At 44.2% G+C, this 19,304-nt stretch overlaps 3 protein-coding genes across 3 annotated transcripts; all 3 read left to right on the top strand.

The window, feature by feature from the left end:
• Window positions 1-1,012: 1,012 nt before the first annotated feature.
• Window positions 1,013-4,240, top strand: PFN4 (profilin family member 4). The gene is made up of 3 exons (XM_086743474.1): window positions 1,013-1,129; window positions 2,679-2,816; window positions 4,133-4,240. The coding sequence occupies exons 1-3, from the start codon at window positions 1,013-1,015 to the stop codon at window positions 4,238-4,240; spliced, it is 363 nt and encodes a 120-aa protein (XP_086599600.1).
• A 1,115-nt stretch (window positions 4,241-5,355) lies between these two features.
• Window positions 5,356-10,988, top strand: TP53I3 (tumor protein p53 inducible protein 3). Its single transcript, XM_086745095.1, has 7 exons — window positions 5,356-5,425; window positions 6,221-6,419; window positions 6,537-6,679; window positions 7,358-7,625; window positions 8,841-9,053; window positions 9,642-9,838; window positions 10,625-10,988. The coding sequence occupies exons 3-7, from the start codon at window positions 6,542-6,544 to the stop codon at window positions 10,811-10,813; spliced, it is 1,005 nt and encodes a 334-aa protein (XP_086601221.1). The 5' UTR covers window positions 5,356-5,425; window positions 6,221-6,419; window positions 6,537-6,541; the 3' UTR covers window positions 10,814-10,988.
• A 154-nt stretch (window positions 10,989-11,142) lies between these two features.
• SF3B6 (splicing factor 3b subunit 6) lies at window positions 11,143-17,143 on the top strand. The gene is made up of 4 exons (XM_086744714.1): window positions 11,143-11,287; window positions 11,609-11,727; window positions 14,936-15,074; window positions 15,572-17,143. The coding sequence occupies exons 1-4, from the start codon at window positions 11,258-11,260 to the stop codon at window positions 15,659-15,661; spliced, it is 378 nt and encodes a 125-aa protein (XP_086600840.1). The 5' UTR covers window positions 11,143-11,257; the 3' UTR covers window positions 15,662-17,143.
• Window positions 17,144-19,304: the final 2,161 nt, after the last annotated feature.

Raw genomic sequence — 19,304 nt, forward strand, 5'->3', positions numbered from 1 at the left:
GCGCCCGGCCGACCAGCGTCCCTCGCTGCCGTGGCAACCCGAACGTGGGCACCCTCCCCCGGGCTCTGACGTCACGGGTAAGGTCTTCTCACCAATCAGAAAGGGAGCGCCTGGGTGAGTGAGCCAATCAGGAGTGAGGACAGCCACCCTCCAGGGCAGCACTGAGCCGAGCGCCTTCCGCCATTCTCGACGCAGAGGCCAGGAAACTACAACTCCCAGCATCCCCGCGCACGTCTCCTGGGGCAAAGCATGCCGGGAGTAGTAGTTCGGAATGGCAGCGGATGCTCGGGAGCGGCGCGCAGGCGCAGTCGGGCTCTCTGCTGTGCGGGTTGCCGTGGAGACGCCTCAGCGGGCGGAGCGGGCTGCGGGCCTGCAGCCCGCTGGCTCTGCGACAGGCTGTTCACTACGCTGCCCGACAGCTTTAGTTAGTTGCAATATTAATGTCATTTCCAATACCCTCATGTCAAATAAACCCCTCTAGATTACGCAGCCATAAAGCCACAAGGTTCATCCAGAGTGAGTTTACTAAATTCTATTACAAGATTTCATACATTATCGTTTAATACTTCATGAAACTAAAATTGAAACCTAAATCTGATGTATGATATGCCTCAGAAAGCAACACCCTCCCACCCTTCCACCCCAATTTCAGCTCTGATCTCCTGGTTGTGACGAGTTTTGTCTCATTTCTTAGTGTTTTCACTGTGGACTGTTTCCTCAGTGAGAGGAAAATTAAATGCCAGGAAAAAAAAAAAAGAACCCAGAAATAGTTACACTATAAAAATGTAACTGAACTTTTATGGCCTTTCTGATAAAGGCAATCATTTTCCTGCTGGTCTATTCCACTCCTCTCTTGTTTTTAGGATTTTTATTTTGTTATTTTGCTTATCTGAGGGCTGGTATTACTTCTGCTGAAACTCCTGAATTCCACATGGAAGATCTGGTTCCCCATATAAAAAGGAAGGGGAATGAACATTTATATATCTATTTCTTTTTACAGAACAGAAGAAAAATGAAGCAACTGCAGGCTTTGCTGAACGACAGTCTTATCAGAACACAGCATGTGGAAAACGCAGCTGTCCTTGACACAAAGGAAAGAAAAGTCTGTGCATCAACCTTTGGCTTTAATGTAAGTGATCAAAGAGCGTCCTGGGAAGTGACAGCAGAGGTAGGAACTGCAGGAATCTAGAGCACAAAGCAGCGATAATGGCCAGCACGCTGCACGCTGCTGAATACACTTGCTTCTCTCAGCCTCAGAGCCCGAGTTACAGGGGTTCAGCCTAGCTACTGTGCTGGGAGGCTAACTTGTGAAGCTGACTGCTAATTTCATGGCTTTGATATCTGGAAGAAAGATGCCATTTCACTAGCATTTTGAAGGAGTCTTTTTTAACCACTTTGCGCTCAACGGTGCCACCGTTGAGACGTGCTGGTGAGGAAGGACCCATGCCCACCACAGAATGGCTGTACCACGTTGCCTACAGGGAGCAGTCCTGGGTCATTCTAATTTTGCAAACTGTGCCTGGGAATTGTTTGGGAAAGTGGCAGAACCTAGAAGTGGTCCCTGGCACCCTAAATTTCCTGGTACAGGTGTAACTTACCTGTTTTCATTGTCCATCAGCTGATAAACAGAGCAGAATAACAGCACTTCTGTTCATATCCTGTTACATGGCAAAGATAATGTGCACTCCCTGACACAGTCTGTGAACTCTCTAGTTCAGAAACGCTCCCCACACTACAGTCATACTTATGTCGTCGGGAGATACCACTTCCTTTCCTAATCCCCGTGATACGAGCTCTCAAACATTTCCGAGCAGTTTTTCCAGGAGTACATATTGCTACCATTGGCATTCTCAGAAGAATGTGTTCAGAAGATGAAGCTCTTGTTAAGATAGCCCCATCCCTGGGGGCAGAAGCTCAGCAGAGGGAGTCATCAGCCCACTAGGTAATAGTGACATCATCTTCAATGTGAAAATGATCTTTAATAAAAGCTACAGCTTTTAGACATGCCAGCCTGCTGGCTTTTCAGCAAGGCAGATTACATGCTGAGGTCCAGAGCAAAGTCCTCAGCCCCTGTAAATTATCACCAGCTCCACTAACTTGAAAGAATTTCGGGCCAGAAGGGATCACTGAATCATCTCATCCAACCAGCTGAATATAAATCTGCCAAACCAGTGACACACACACACATACATGGAGCCCGAGAGCTCATTGACGTGAACAGATCTGTGACCTGTGTAGACTGCTCCACTGAGGTGTGATGATCTGGTCTGGACTTGCTAAAAATCACACTTCCTCACTGAAGACTAAGAATATTTGAAATTGTCATCCTTGGGTGAGCTCTGCGGAAGCCCAGGGAAGGCTACGTCCTACCCTACACTGCCTTTCAACAGAAGGGTCCAGTCACCACGGAGTGTATTGCCTACCTAGAGAAATGTCACTGAGTAATGGGACTACACAGATAGTAATCACAGACTAAGAAGATTGTTTCAAACGAGACTTTGAAAATACAGTGGACTGTATAGAAACTAGGTCTAGTTTCAAAGCCAGAAGAGTTTTTAATTTTTTTTTTAACATCATAATTTTAAGTGAACTATCAAAGACAGTGGGAGGGTGGAAAACAGTTCATCATTGCAAAGAAATCCATTTTTGGTCCGTAACACTGTGTTGTATTAACACAGGTGCCACCAGAGAATGCTTTAAACCTTATCTACACTTTCTATAAGAACTTATTGCAACTTAAATGTGGAGGACTCTGCTTCAAGGAGAAGTACTATAAGTGTGTCCGCACAGATGAGCATTCCATCTGTCTTCAAAATGTACACTGATAAGAGCTGTGGCCATCCTGAGAAATCTGGAGACTTCCTACCTCCATCTCTCGCTGCCTGGTTACGCAAATACCGTAACACAAGCAGAAAGCCTTCACGTTTCTTTCTTTCTTTCTCTCCATATCACCTTCCCAGCAGGAGTGGAATGACTTTGGTGCAGAATACAAAGAAGTGCCAGCTGTATAATACAAATTTAACGGGTAACACCACTCATTTCCCTAACACCAGCAGCAAGGCTTGTTATGTTCTCCTTGGAATCAGCTAATTTCCCTAATCCGGCAAAAAAAAACCTGTCACTTCAGTTTCATTGACGGGTATTTCTTGCCACATTAATGAATTAATCAGGTAACAGGAGGGCCTGGCACACCCAAGGCCAGAATGAGGTAGCCGAAGCAGGTAACTGGGTTGGAGGAGAGAAGAGGCACGGGTGAGCAGGACCTTGTTTGAAGCTTACCCGCCTTGTGGGACTCCAGACCTGACAGTCATGTTTTCTTGACCTCATACACCTAATGCTGAGGCCTTAAGCACACTTTTGTAGAGCGCCGGCTTTGATACTCCGCTTCACAGTCCACTTCTTCAAGACACATGAGCTCTCTAAGGGTTTCAAACTTTCTCTAGAAAGCCTAGTCCCTAGAAGAAACCTGGAGTCTCTTTTCCTACATGTGAATCTTGAGACATCATGAAGCCAGTTTCCTTGTCTCACAGCAACAAAGCACCTATTCTCTAACAAAAGTGCCCGTTTTCTTCCCTCTCCATCACAAGTTTCCTTTGTGCGAGTCCTTTTAAGTTCCTCTCTCTTGGGCTCAGTGTTTGTAAGACTTTGTGGTAACATCTCCTTGTTCCCCATTTGGGAATATTGCAAAATCCAGCCCTTCGCAGGTCAGCTGCAGAATCAGCAGAAACTGCTTATTCTTTGGAGTACACTATAGTCTGAGGTGGATTTGACTTGAAAAAAAAAAGCATGTCCATTACAACAATTCTGTATATGGTTTTTATAATTGTTTTGTTTTGCTTTTTTATTTTCTTGTGTTATTATAGCAGACTACTTTAGAGAGAAAGGTAGCTGAATCAGCAGAAAACTTGAACTTCATCAACCTCAGCAGGACTGCTCAGGAGGAAATAAAGTATAGAGGTTTGAAGCATTATCCAATTTAAGCAAGAAATGGCTGCTTTAGAACATTCCCAACTGCTGAGTTTCCTTCTGTTTTTTCGAAACCACTTGCGGGCTTGCTGCTTAGAAGAGGACCACTCTATGCATCTAATAAATCTATGCATCTAATTAATCCAATTTTCTTACTCTCCCTAAGCGAAGTAAGTTCTCTAAGAGCATTACAGCTATGTGTAGCATCACAGATGCAAGGGATGAAGGAAACTGTTACATTAACAGATTTGTAGATTATCCTGTACATCTTTGAATATTACAAATAAAACACATTTTAACCTGTCAATTTGCATTGTCATTGACTGCTACAGAAAGTTATTTTAAATTGTAGTGGATTGCAAAGTTCTGTGAGGACTGGCGAGGAGGGACAACATCACTACCCGGCGTCAATAAGACTGTGTGGACTGTAAGACATCAAAGAATCCACATTTGAGTGAACTCATTACTGTACAGGGGACAGCTGAGGCTCCGCCTACATCACCAGGTGAAGGGCAGGCGCAAGAAGACTAGGCTCCATGATCTTTTCATCTGAAGAAACAAAGAAATTACTAGCTCTTGGAATTACAGGAGAACAAAATCATTTTTAGCTATATTTGTTTCTAAATTAGTTTAGTTTCAAAGAAGAGTTTAAAAGCCTGAATCCAAAAATCTCAAAATCGATAGGAAAAAAATCCACAGAAGAATCGCACACGCGGACAGACATGTAATTTATCATTTTTTTAATACTCTGAAGTGCCAGTTTTATTCCCTGACAACTCAAATACTCAAGAGCTGGTATCTAGGACACAGAGAAAGGTATGATCTGATCCTTCTTCCTCCGGGGGAAACAGCAAAACTCAAGGAAGAGGTGCGATCAGGCAGCTAAAACATCAGGTAGAAACGCACCAGGCTGAGCGACGTGAACCCAGGATGTCTTACGGGAAGGAGAGCGCAATAAAGCCTCCTCAGGTGGATATATAGCATAAGGACAGTCACAATTCACGTGAGGCAACTTAAGCAAATCTGGTCTGTGCTACCCAAAGTTCAGAATCCACAGGCACAAGTTCACTGCTCTGCCTAAGAGCGTACAAATATGCACGCATCCAGCGGATGGGCTCAGCAAAGGCATTAGAGCAAACCTCCCTGCATGCTTGGGGGGAGCTGCGGATCTCTTCCTCAACACCAAAGCGGAAAGCAGATTTCTGCCTCAATCAGTGGAATAAACCGAGTCTGTGGGTACAAAAAATGGTGAGATGTACTAACATTTCTGACTCTGCTTACGTCTTTCCCTCCAAAGTAAAACACAATCTCATCCTGTTCCACCCCCTGACTTGCTGGGGAACGGCTGATAGCAGGGGCAGAGCTGGGAGAGGAGGAATTGGGATCAGACTCTGTTCCCGCTGGCAGGCTGGGTTCATTCGTGGTGCGGAAAACGTCCTCCCTTCTTTACAGGACAAAGGTGAGCCACAAATCGTGCTCGTGAGCCACATACCTTCTTTAAATTGTTGCTTCGGGCCACTCCTGGCAGATCTGACAGTTTGAAGTTATTGCACTTGGTTGGAAAGTTTGTTTTCAATTCTTGCGGTCTTCTGTGTGTTTGAAAGCAATGTAGGCATTCAGATGTTCACTGTATTTTTAAAAATATTTTTGTGGGTCTGCTTCTAGCAACAAAGACAAGCATTTATAAAAATGCCAGATCGTGAACTGTGTTGAAAGAGAGACAAAAGTTTCTTTTGTATCTTATTTTTAATTGATTAAATTTGGATTACAATTGATTAAATTTGGTTACAGGGTGGTATCTGGTGGTCTTCCCATTAAATTTTTGTGCCAATACGGACAAATTTTATGGAACTGGATTAAATGGTTCAGCTGAAAACAAGAAATAGACAGCCGACCTCAGAAAAAAAAAGCCTTCAAGTTACATTTTGTATTAATAAATGGAAGTGTTTATTCACTGTAGATAGCGATAGAGCACCACCCCGTGGGGATTTACATTCCTGGGGTTTGCAGGTGTTTATCATTTCACGTTTGCAGTCTCACAAGTAAGTATGCACTTAGCTTTTCCTGCGCAGATACCATAATGCAAGTGATTTTACAGAGGGCACGGTGGTTTGTCACACAGTGGTGTTTACTGGAAGAGGCTCTGGCTTGCTTGTGTTTGGGTGGCATTCCTAAACTGTGTTCAGTATAGTACTAGCTCTTGGGAAATAACACAATTGTTCCCACTGTGAATCTCTCCTCTTCCTCCACCCAGCACCCAGGGGCAAAGGGAAGACTGCTCCAAATTTGATTTTGACAGGTGGAAAGAGGCTTGATTTCTCAGCCCGTCTCAACAACTGCTGGTGCCAACAGCAAGGAACCCAGGAACCGTGTCTGACGAGTTACCTGAAAGGCTCCTGCAGCAGTGAGACCCTCTACCAGAGTGACCAGGCACACAGGAATCACCTGCTGAGGCAAGGGAAATAAAGAGGAGCCTGTGGAGCTGCGGTTACCGATTATGAGATTTTCCAGCTGCACATAGGTGTGCCTGCATTCATGTCGGGTTTTTAAGTTTTGTTTTATTATTTCAGAGAAAATGTTGGCAGTCTATTTTGATCGCCCAGGAGGCCCAGAAAATCTCTATGTGAAAGAAGTGATGAAACCGCATCCAGGAGAGGGAGAAGTTCTTGTGAAGGTCTCTGCCAGCGCTCTGAATAGGGCTGATTTACTCCAGGTATGTGTATGTTCAGCAGATTTCTGCACCTGAAAATGACACCAATTTTTCAAGCCTCTGTCTGAAGTCTTGACAAATTTGAAGAGTTAAAAGACATTGGTCCTGATGAGCATTTGGATGAGAGAGTTCATAGGGCTGAAAGGAGAGATGTCTGTTGATTCAGCAGATAGATGTTTTTATCTGGGTCACTGCAATGCTGAGGTGGCACAGAAAGGCAGCTGCCATTCAAGAAAAGATGTAAAACGAAAGCTCTGGTCTTTCTAGATGCTTAGACCATTCTCTGGGCATTTGAGATGAACATGAAATGTTCCACTGGCTCAAGTCCAGCTTGCAGAAATGACATTCAAATTGTTACGTCTGAGCTGCTTTAATTTGAGCTGAAAGCAACGCTCTGCAAAAGGAGACCATAATACCTCCCCAGCATGGATTGGCCTGGACAAAGGGGACTCACAACAAATTAAATTTGCACAGTGTTTTAAGAATAAAATATACTTAGGAAACAAAAAGTGTTGCCAGAGGATAGAAGATCCTTAAATTACTGAAACATTTGCACAGTGCAAAATCAGGAATAAATAAATAGAAATTCAGGTTGAAGGCTTGTGAATGAAGTATTGCAGGTCATTACACTCACTGATGTGTGGCTTTTCCTTCCCTGCCCTCTCTTTTCTTTTGTTTTAGAGGAGAGGGAAGTACCCTCCCCCCAAAGGAGCAAGTGATATTTTAGGCTTAGAAGCAGCTGGGAGTGTGGCTGGGCTGGGACCTGGCTGCAAGGGCTGGTGGAAGATCGGTGATGCAGTGATGGCTCTGCTCTCCGGAGGTGGCCAGGCAGAATACGTTACAGTGCCCGAAGGCTACCTGATGCCCATTCCCAGTGGTATGACTTTCATTCAGGCTGCAGCCATTCCCGAAGCCTGGTTAACAGCCTTTCAGCTGCTGCATTTTGTAGGTGAGAGGCATATTTGCAAACCTGTCACACTGAAACAGCTCAGCTTCCTTTCTGTTATGAAATCCTCTCTGTTGCCTCTATCTGAATGCTGTTTGCCTTCAAAGAGCCTTTTCTCTGTCACTCCATTTACATGGGTCAGAATCTGCTATGCCAGCCCCAAATCCTGAAATCCTGACCACATCTCCCCAGTCACAACTTAACTCTGCTGACTGCATATTTACAAAGATGGATATGGAAAGATGGTCAGTTTTTCTTTTCTTCTGTGTTTCTCAGCTTGGATGGCTATTTCTATGAAGCCTAACCCCTGAAATAATTTACATGTTCTCCAAACAACTGAAAATAAAATCTAAAGATTTGACTTTGCTGCGTGCACAACTGTGTAACAAACTTTCTCACTAATTGCCTATGGATCTACAGTAGACAACATCTTCTTGTACCTTGTTTCACAGAGACACTAATTACAGGTAAAATCCTCTGGGAGCTGATTTAAAACAGACAGAAGCTCAAACTTCATTTTGAAATGTGTTACAGAGGCACGAACAGTAGCACTTGCCGAGGTTTTCCTCAGTTGACAAATATCCTTCTTCTACCCTCTTCAGCCGTAGCACCTAAAAGTTCCACTAAAGAACAGGAGTTATGCACAAGTAACTTTTCTCACTGCAGGAAAGTTACTCATGTCAAGCAGTGTTGCTTCCTGGGGGTCTGTAGTCAATTAGGACCACAACTTGCGACAACTCGGTGCCTCAGTGCTACTTCCTGTAGCAATCACTGGAACACAAACGTGTTAGGGCAACCAGTAGATGGTAAAATGATAGGCAGAACTGCTTACCCAGCACTTCCGGTATTTCTCCATTGTTGAGTGCCTGACTTCTCAGTATTAACATCCTCTGAGTGTGCTTTCTGTTGGCAGCAGTGGACAATCCTGATATAAAAAGGCTGACTGCACTCACCTACGCAGCTTGGTCACGGATGCCCAGAACTAGACAGGGCCAAGCTAAAGTCTTTCCACTGAAGTCAGTAAAATGGAGTCCTATCGGTACACTGTGAGCTGTGTTGTTTCTGCATTTGTTTCTTTCATGAAGGATACGAAGATGTAACCAAAGTCCACTCAAGCGCATCTCTTTGAGCTTCCTCTTCAGTATTTTCCACCCTGATCATATTTTAATCCAAAGGTGATGCCAGAAGGACCCACATCTCCCTTATGTCCTCCTTCAGGTAAAATACAGAAGGGCGAGAGGGTGTTGATCCACGCTGGAGCTAGCGGAGTTGGTATGGCGGCCATTCAGCTGGTGAAACTGGCAAAAGCTATTCCCATCGTGACAGCAGGAACTCAAGAGAAACTGAAAGCAACAGCAAATGCCGGAGCAGCTGCAGGGTTCAACTACAAGAATGAAGATTTTAGTGAAAAGGTCTTAGCGTTCACCCAAGGTAAGAACATCCATATGAAGGACCCTGTTACAGCTGAGGAGGAGTGTGTACCTCCTCACATATGTGCACAACTCAACTGTCACCTTAAAGAGTGAAGGAGCAGACCATAATGACCCTGTTAGCACAACCTAACATCCTGTTCAGCCCAAGAATCTACCTTTCCTTAGTTTAATTGTGCTGGTTTCTGCATGGACTCTCTGTGGTTTTGTGTTCATTTGGGGCATAAATATTGTGCCTGTGTTACTGTTGCCTCTGCAAGGAACTGTGGGACCAAATCCTCACACTTGTAAGTGTCTGAATATGGGAAGAAAACTTAGTTCTCTAACTGTTAGAAAAATTTAGCTTTTGGAAAGGTTTACGACAGAGTCTGCATCTGGATATCTATAATGATTCTTTTTCTCTTGTGCCTGATTCTAGAATTCCTTACAAGTCATTGTGCCAATTCCTATTTTCAGTAGAAAGATTTAAATAAGAATTGCAGGACTGATTCTGTACCTATGAAGAACAAGGTGTTAGTTTTTCCTGAAATTATTCTATTTTTAATGCAGCTTAACTGCGTTGCTGAAAACTTTTCTGTTTCTGCTTGAGGTTCTGGAGTCGATATTATTTTAGATTGTGTTGGTGGCTCATACTGGGAGAAGAATGTCAACTGTCTGAGTACTGATGGCCGGTGGATTGTTTATGGACTCCTGAGTGGAGGTGAAGTACACGGAGATTTGCTTGCAAGGCTGCTTTCCAAAAGAGGGAGCATCCATACAAGTCTATTACGATCACGAGACAAAGAGGCAAGTCATGGCCATCAACAGCGTATATACAGTTTGATCTTGAAACAATGATAGTTTTGAGAGCTTTCTTTTGATACCAGTGTTAAAGCAGAATCTAACACAATATTACCAAAAAAGCACTACCGTGAACTGTTACTACATACTTTGGAAAACATTGCAAAATTAAGTTTTAATTTCCCTTTTCTGTTGTTATCAGCCGCCTCTCTTTTAGAATTACTGAATCAGAGGAATGATACCCAGGACTTCTTAATGTACTTCATGAGTACCATAATTTAAAGATTTGGCCTAAGAAGAAACAAAACTCAAGTGATCAGGCAACTTTATCATGTTGGGGCTGGGGCAGCGGGGAGAAAAACTTCTATTCGATCATTTTTAAAAGTGGAGACCAAGGTCATTTGGATACCCAGAAATTACCAAGGAAAAATCAATTTCTGCGGAAAATTCTCAAGTACTACAGTAAAAGACAGCAGTGCAGAGCCCTAGAATAGATTCTGTCTATGTTTTAATACATAACATTCTCAGGAACTTTATCAGTTTGAGTTTAAGTGGTTCTGCACTGAGCTTGCACCATTTGAAGAATTTAATTCAAATAAAATAGAATAAATCTAAAAGCTTTCCTCGTTTGTAATTTACACCTGTCAGGTGTTTACATGTCTGTCTCACTATGAAAATGTCAGAAAGTGTCTCCTTGAGAACTGTCCACATTTTGTACACTGTGCTTAGAGATACCTCTGTGAATTAAATGACTGGAAATCATCTTCAAAATGCCTTTTTTTTTTTCTTCAGTATAAGGAACGTCTGGTGAAAGCCTTCACAGAAGATGTGCTGCCGTACTTTTCTGGAGGAACCTCCCCTCACCTCCAACCGCTTGTGGACAGCATTTACCCTCTGCACGAGATTGCACAGGCACACAGGATGATGGAAGAAAACAAGAATATTGGCAAAATTGTCATCAAAATGCCTGCTTCATCTTGAGGAAAGGCCTCCTGCTGTAGTTGCTTCAGGGACAGAAGGGTTAGGGGTGTGTGACAAGCAGAGAATCTGCCATTTCTGCTTCGTAATCTGGAATGATTTATTGCAGGGGGATGGCAGAAAGGAGAGGTAAAGCTGTGCCTTGCAGCGCACTTGTAATAAAACGCTTCCCGTTGCAGCTCTAACGTCGTGTCTTGAATGCGTAAACAAAATGGCGGCGGCGGCGCCGCCCCCTCCCGCCCGGGGCAGCCCCGGGGGCGATGGGCGGGGCAGCGCGCAGGTCACGTGTGGCGGGCACTGGGAAGGGCGGGCTGCCGCTTCCGGCGCGGTGCAGGCTGGGATCGCATCCGGGTTCTCCGCTGAGGCGAGCGGCGCGTTGCGGAAAGCGGCCCGTTCCCTGCCGGTGTTTTTCTGCCAGGCCGTAGCCCCTTCCCTCCGACCGGCGCCATGGCGATGCAAGCGGCGAAACGAGCCAACGTGAGTGCTGTCCCCTGCCCGCCTCAGCCCTCCCCGGGGCGGTGAGGAAGGATCTCCCGGCCTGGGGCTGGGAGCAGGCCTTCCCACCCGGCCTGCGCTCCTTCCGCGGCCGCGGCCTCGGCAGCCCGGCCCCCTCCAGGCAAACCTCTCATTTGACAGAAACACCTCAAATTTGTAGCTGTGAAGGGTTAAAAAAGGACCAGTGAGGCACACGGGCTCTCTCAGTGATATTAGCCCCAAGATTTAGCACGTAGGCTGCTGGTTTTAAGGTTTGAGGTGAGCACTCGAGATCTAACACACTGTATCTTGTTCCTTCATCAGATTCGGCTGCCTCCAGAAGTCAATCGGATCCTGTATATTAGGAACCTGCCATATAAAATCACAGCAGAGGAAATGTATGATATTTTTGGCAAATATGGGCCTATTCGACAAATCAGAGTGTAAGTATTTTAGCTCTCTTTGAAAACTTCAGGACTTTATGTGCTCTAGTATATCTGTTATATGTCAGTATTATTATTGCATATCTGTTATGTGTCAGTATTTGTATTGCAATAGGTAGGAACTGAATTTTACAGCTGAAAAAGTTAAATGCACTTTAGCAGTATCCTTGTGTGCCAAAAATGAATGTGATGATGTTTCTCTTATCTCTAGCAAATCTGAGTTCTTTTCTTTATTTATTTCAAATATTGATGACTTGAGCTCTCATGTTTCTTGTTATCCTGAGATCTGTCTGAGTGCCGTGGGTGAAACCATTTCATCTGGTTAGTACTGTGTTCTGCTAAGTTTCTAGCAGAAAGAGTTGGCTGAAGCAGGAATTCAGGAAGAGCTTTTGACAGCTGTGGTAAGGTTGGTTGGAGTACTGGCACTCATCAAAAGGGGTTTTTTTTTTCCTTTTCGGAAAAATATTTACGAAATTGAGGGAGAGGAGAAAAACTCAATGTTTAATACTTAAAAAGAAAATGTTGCAAGTCACATTTCAATTGATGTACAAGTAGAAAGGAAATGTAGTTTATATTTGATACAGATTTTTTTGTACTGCTTTTATCTGGATGTTGGCAAAATAACCTGCAGCATCTCTGAGCTCTCAGCTAGGCTGCTTGTTGGAGTAGGGCAGAATGTGTCCCTGTCATTTACATCGCTCTCCATTTCCCGTGCTCTGAGACTGGAATGTGTAACTAATCCACATCGCGTTTCGTTGTTTTGACTATGCGGGGTGTAAATATGTAAACAGTTAAACAGACTGAACTTCACTACCCCAAACAGAAGTGCTCATTTCAGAGCCACAGTGATTAAAAATGATTGCTCAGTGTCTAGAGCAAAGTGAGTTTTGCATACAGCGTTGCCCTCAGAAAACAAATGAGGATGGGGGGACATAGCACTGGTGCTGTGTTGGAAGGCTGTCGTGGTTTTGTTAGTGAGGGGGGGCCTAAGGTGGCAGCTTCTGTAGGAAACTGCTAGAAGTCGCTCCCCTTTGTTCAGTGGACTCGGCCGGGCCTAGGGCGGACCTGCTGCTGGCCAAGGCCAAGCCGATTGGTAGCAGAACGTCCCGTGATAACGCCTCTGCGATAACGTATTTAAGAAGGGGAAAACAGGGAAAAAAAAAGAGAGGAGAGAAGATGTGAAGAAGCTGAGCGTGGGCAGAGGCGCAGAAGGGGAGGTGCAGGCCTCATGGGCCTTGCAGGCCTCACCCTCTGGCCTCTCGCCAGGCAGCTGACTGGGCCTGACTCGGTCCGGCCTGGCTGCAAGAAGTGGAGAGGAGATGAGAAGTGAATAAGATGTAAAAAAGATCCTGAGAGACATCTACCAGCCTGTTGTGAGGAACGGCTGCAGACGCCAAGGTCAGTTCAGAAGGAGGGGGAGGAGTAATGCGGCTCCTGGCCAAGATTCCCCTGCAGCCTGTGGTGACGACCATGGGGGAGCAGGTTGTCCCCTGCAGCCCATGGAGGTCCACGGAGGAGCAGAGATCCACTTGGAGCCCGTGAAGGACCCCACACCGGGGGAGGTGGATGCCTGAAGGAGGCTGTGGCCCGTGGAGGGCCCGCTGGGACAGCTGTTCTGGAGAGACTGCACCCCGTGGAAGAGATGACCCACACCGGAGCAGTTCCACGAAGGACTGTGGCATAGGGGTGGGACCCCACAACGGAGCAGGGGAGGAATGCGAGGAGTTCTTCCCCTGACCATGAAGCAGCGGCATGAAACAACATGTGATGAACTGACTGCAACCCCCGTTCCCTCTTCCCCCCTGTGCCGCTCAGGGAGGGGAAGGTGGTAGAGAGAATGTTAAGCTTGGGAAGAGGGAGGGGTGGGGGGAGGTTATCTTGTTCTCTGTCTCATTATCCTGCTGCTTGTAGTAATAAATGAATAGTTTTCCCCAAGTCGAGTCTGTTTTGCCCATGACGGTAACTTTAAGGATTTCTCCCTGTCCTTATCTCAAACCTCGAGCCGTTTTTCCTTATATTTTCTCTCCCTGTTCTCTCGGAAGGTGGGGGGAGTGAGAGGGAGACTGCGTAGTCTGGTCCCGATCAGGGCTGAACTACGACAAAGGCGTAGCTGGTGGGATCCTGCTCATACGGGGAGGGGCAGCAGCAGGGACTGGGGAAGTGGCTGAAGGAACAAAGGGCAGCGTAAACTTACTGCTTGGCTAAACAGGTGGAATTCTTTACTAATAACCACAAAGGAGAACTAATATTTAAGGTTTCTGAAAATGTGTAGGTTGGAAAAGCGTGACAGAGGTCTTAATGCTTTGTGCCCCAATCAGGGGAGCTTTCCGTCAGAGCGACGCGCTGGCGTATGCATCCAGCAGGAGCTGCAGGCAGCATTCCCGCTGATTGCTCAGAACTCCTGGCTCGCGTTGTTTTCCACAGAAAGCCTCGCATCATCACGCGACGAGGCATAACCTGGAACTCCCTTTGTAATGACTTCTGTGCTTTGTGAAGTTTTTATCTCATTCTCTTCATTTTTGTACGCATCCCCGTGTGGTGTCATTTGTCCTCGGGAGTTATCTTCTTAGAAGCAAGCACCTTAGAGACAGTTGTTCTGATAATTAAGTTTGCTATAACTGTCTTTTAGCTGAGATCTTTTGGATTTGTAAGCTCTGCAATCTCTCCGGGCTAGTTAGCGTTATGTGCCCGGACGTGTCTCCTGTCCCTCAGGCGAAGGATATGGAACTGATGGCCCGATAGGCGATGGCTGTGCGTCTGAAGGGCTCTTGCACCACCAGGGCTGGTTTGACTCTTTTTAAATTGAGTTTGTGATGTGCCAGGAGCTGTGTTCCATCCTAGGGAGACGTCTGATCCAGACAGCCGTTAACTGACAGCCTGGTCTTGTAATATTAAATAAAACAAGCTAATGGCTGTAATGAAAATTTTAAAGTATTTCCAGAAATATGACAGCTACTGACAGCAACAGCTTCTGATGGTTGTTGTGGAGACGTGAATTTCCCTTAAGGAGCGTAATGCAGCACGAGCCTCTGTCACATTTTTCTGTGGTCCCTGACTCTGAACCGTAACTGGAGGTTGGTGTGGAAAGCAGGGATGTATTTTAGCATCTAGAAAAAAAATAATAATTCTAATCTCACTCACTGCTAAAGACTAATAGAACTATTTCCTGTTCACTTGGTTTAACATTAAAACTGATCTTGCTGTGCAGTGGAAACACTCCTGAAACCAGAGGAACAGCCTATGTGGTCTACGAAGACATCTTTGATGCCAAAAATGCTTGTGATCACCTGTCGGGATTCAACGTCTGCAACAGATACCTCGTTGTTTTGTACTATAATGCAAACAGGGTATGTGCGCTTGGGGTTTTTTTAAGTTACCTGTGAGCATAGCACCAAAAAAAAAAAATCTGTTTGAAAAGACAGTTGCTTGGGTACTTTTAAGAAATAAATAGAGGGACTGGATTGGTTAAATTGTCAGGATTTCATCTCTACTTGGTAATTTGTGTGCAAAAAAAAAGTACCTTTGGACCAAGGGTGTGAAAAATACATTTTTGGTGAGTGTACTTTGGAGAAGAGGAGGCAGGGGCCTTAAAACTGCACAGTTGCAACAGGATGTGAGATCTTGTTTACAGGCAAAAGTATCTCGTTCTTGATTATTTGCCTGTCACTGATGGTAGCCAGGGTCCTGTGGCGTTCTCTGAGGTCGAGAAGCAGTGCTGTTTGTGTGTGACGTTGACGTAGTTCATGGTGATGTTGGTTGCAGTTACTGGGAAATAAAGTGTCATAATATGAGATTTTTTTTTTTTTTTTAATTCTTCTCACATCTTTTATTTTCTTAATTACAGGCATTCCAAAAGATGGACACAAAGAAGAAAGAGGAACAGCTTAAGCTTCTCAAGGAAAAATACGGAATTAATACAGACCCACCAAAATAAACTGATTTTTTTTTTTAAACTGTTTTCAAGCCCTGCCGTTGAGTTCTTGAACTAAACGTAGGAATTCTTAATGAAGTACAACTTTCATTTTAATTTGATAAGCTGTAATTTGACTCTTTAGACCTTCACATTAGAATTACATAAATATGAAACATTGGAAGATCTGTTTTAAGATTAAATCCTGCTAAGTGGACGTGGCTCCCCTCTGTTGTAAGGGTGACCTGGTAAATGCTGCGTAACCTCAGTCCTCTTCCTAACAGAACCTTTCATGATGGGACCGAGCCCATGGAGTGTTTCACACCCCCTGAAGTTCCCCCCAGTCTCCAGGGCAGATCTTAAGCACGGCAACCAGTTAATCCAGAGGGCTCAAGGGGCTCTGTATGAGCTGCCTCCATGGAGGTAAATTTGACTTGCTGCTTTCTGAAAATGGAGTATTGCAACTAGTCCCCCTGCCACAGGGAGTTTTGTGCTTTTAAAAAAGAAATAAGTATGGCTTGATACTTCATCCCACCTGTATGTTGTACACAGATTACTGTGCCTTTCTCCCTCTGGGAATGTTTGAAGGAGCCTAACTCCATTACATGATCGTTAGGCTACTTCTCACTGGAAACAAAGCAAGGCCAAATCCATATTTATAACAGTTTCTTTTACCAACTATAGAAAATGAAGAGCCTTTTTTAAAATGATCCAACTCCTTGGGTGACTTCAGTCAAAATATCTTTTTTTTCCTGGTGATTGACACGAAACAGATAAGCTGCAGTAAAATAACCTCGCTCTAATAGTGCACTGCCACAGGGCCGACGTAACGTCGGATGAGATCTTTGTTATGTGTAGCAGGTTTGTGCTGAGGTTAGTGGGAGCGGCAGGAATGCACTTCATGCCGTCTAATGTTAAGTAGAGAACACCTGACCAAAACAAGACAGTAGATGGTGGTGGCAATTTTAGATACCCATAGTGTGGTTGTTTTCTACTCAGAGTGTTTGAGCTGTAACATATTTCATGTACATACATTTTTAGATGTAGCATCTGGTGAATGAAAACCCGATTTACATTTTCTGTGTCTTTTTTTTTTTTTCAGTACTTATGTCCTATGAATGAAAATTAGTGTGATACAGGGTATGCATAACCAGTATATTTTGGAAGTGGAAAATAATTAACCTCTAGCTCTGTTCTGAACCAGCTGGAAGTCCTGTGAACAGTGGTAGTTCTGCCTCGGGAGATTTATTTGCTTGGATGTGATGCTTAACTCCCTGATCAGACAGCTTCCAGCCAGTGCAGAATGTGGGTGGATGCAAACAGACTTTGCCTGAGCATTTGTAATTTAAATTAAACTTATTTTCCAGTGCATTATCCTGTCAAAAAGGACTGTTTCAATTTTCTTATCCTTATATTTTCATTGAAATCTGTCACTTAACCATGCTGTTCTTGTGTCTGTTTAGTAAAAAAATAAGTGTGTGTCTACATAGTTCTGCTTTTTTTAAATCAAGGTTTGCTTTATGCTGTACTACTTCTGCATGTAACCTTTCCCTCTAGAAAAGAAGTAATTTGTCACCGGAATGTGATACTGGGAAGAATTTGTAGAGTATCTGTCACCGTCCATACGTGAACGTTCACGTGAGCGCTGGGGCAGGATGCCCAGCTGTGGGTACCAGTGTCCAGCTCTTAAACATAGGAGGTCCCTTGTAGCTGCATGAAGAGCAAGAGCGATGTTTAGCACATGAAGTAAAAAGCCTTGTCCTTACTCTGGCTCTTCTGTACCTGTGCCCTTCCCTTAAAATTGGTGTTACTTTTTGCAGCAAGGAGCCAGAGCAAGCCGTCCCTGAGGGCAGGAGCAGGCGATGGGAGACTTCGAGCCTGTTAGCAGCTGGGGTTGCATCGCTGAACTACAGAAGCCAGCTTTCCCACCATCAGGTGTAGCTGTGATGCATGTACGTTAAATACAAAGCAGCTGTGATCTGCTGCCCTTGTTCTTAGCTGAGCAGTTACTCCTCCGATACCAGATTGGTTTTCAGGTCTTGCCCATCAGATCAATACAAACCTAAGTTTCTTGGGCAAAAACCAGCTTTCCTTAAAAAAATGTTTAAATGAATGAAATCCTGTTGGAGAGCTCGCTTCTATGTGAACATCCATAGCTTTTTAAAGGTTACAAAGTGCCCCCCTCGCCCCCATATATATATCCTCTATATATACATGCATGTGTGTCAAACACTAGGGTAACAGCGACCATTTACACCGGTTGCTGGGCATTTAGAAGGCCCCTCGTTGGACCAGGAACTGGAGGTGCTTGTTACCATGCTGGATTTATGCTTTAATAAATAATAATGAATACTGATGATAAAATATCAAAGTGCTAATAACGGTGCCATATGCTGCCAGCCTTGTTTAAAATCATACGCAAATACCGTGTTGCTTCTGTCAATAGTGGAGAGCATGGTGCTTGCTCTACGTGTCTGTTTTGATGAGGATTTGATGCTGTTTGAAAAACATATATAAAAAGCAATTCTTTAGGGTAATAAGATTAATAAAAATTCCTTCAGTGCATCCTCAAGATCAGCAGCTTTTGATTTCTCTGAGAGTTCAGCTGCTGCCTTTCATTAAATATTCCATTTCATACTTCTTATTCTAGTGCCTGTTCAGGGCTTTCAATGTCCCTGCACATGTAAAATGAAATAATAATTTGTACCTGCAAGACAGAGGGAATGGAAATCGAATGCCCAGAGGATTGTTTTGATGAGGTCTGCTCAAGATTTTGTTTGAAATGTAATATCAAAGGACAGAGAAATTAGTTCAGTTATATGAATGGCAGAGGGGGCAGCAAATAAGGCAGATGTTACCAGCCTCGTACCCCGCATCTGTGCTGGTTTTTGTGTGTGTTCACTTCCCATTTAATTTTTCAGGAAGTAGGACATGAAATTAAGCCTGGAAGGTCATTTTTTTTTTTCCGTCGATGCTGTTTAGAAATTAGTAACAAGCATATCTGATTACACAGGCAATGACAGTAATTTTTTCCTATCCATTATATAGTGGTAATAATTATATGTACTGTGTTGATCGATGATACAATTAAATAAATTAACGCATTTGCAGTCAAATAAAGAGCTGAAGATTACATTTCCTTGAAGACTTTATTTCCCTAAGCATCACAAAGCACAATTAGTTTTCCTTTCAGATTTTTTTAAATGAAATTGGCATGAAAAATGTAATAATCTCTGCTTCCACCAAAGGTCTCTGCAGAGAAAGGGTGATGAAGGAGAGAGTTTCATCAACCAGCTGTAATAAGGATTTTACAGACTCGGTAATGGCTGGGTTGTACTGCTGAGGGCAAAAGGGAAGGGCACAGCAGCTCTGCAGATAGAGACGATAAGACTGAATGTGATCAGCTCTTAAAGCCCAGCAGGAACGTGTTTTTCAGTGGTAAGAAACCTTGCAGGAGCGGAAGGGCAGACCGATGCCCTACCTATTGCTTTACACGCAGCAGAAGGTTGCCAGTGGCAGGACCAAGAGATGACGGAGGGAACACGCGGCCCTTACAGGTATGATGAGCCAATCCTTCGCACTGCTGTTCAATTTCAAGGCATTCAGGAAAGGTTCCAGACCAGATCCTTTATGTTTTTTAAATTTTTTTTTTTAATGAGCAACTAAT

The sequence above is a fragment of the Chlamydotis macqueenii genome, chromosome 3 (assembly GCF_036417535.1).
Source record: "Chlamydotis macqueenii isolate bChlMac1 chromosome 3, bChlMac1.mat, whole genome shotgun sequence".
Taxonomy (NCBI): domain Eukaryota; kingdom Metazoa; phylum Chordata; class Aves; order Otidiformes; family Otididae; genus Chlamydotis; species Chlamydotis macqueenii.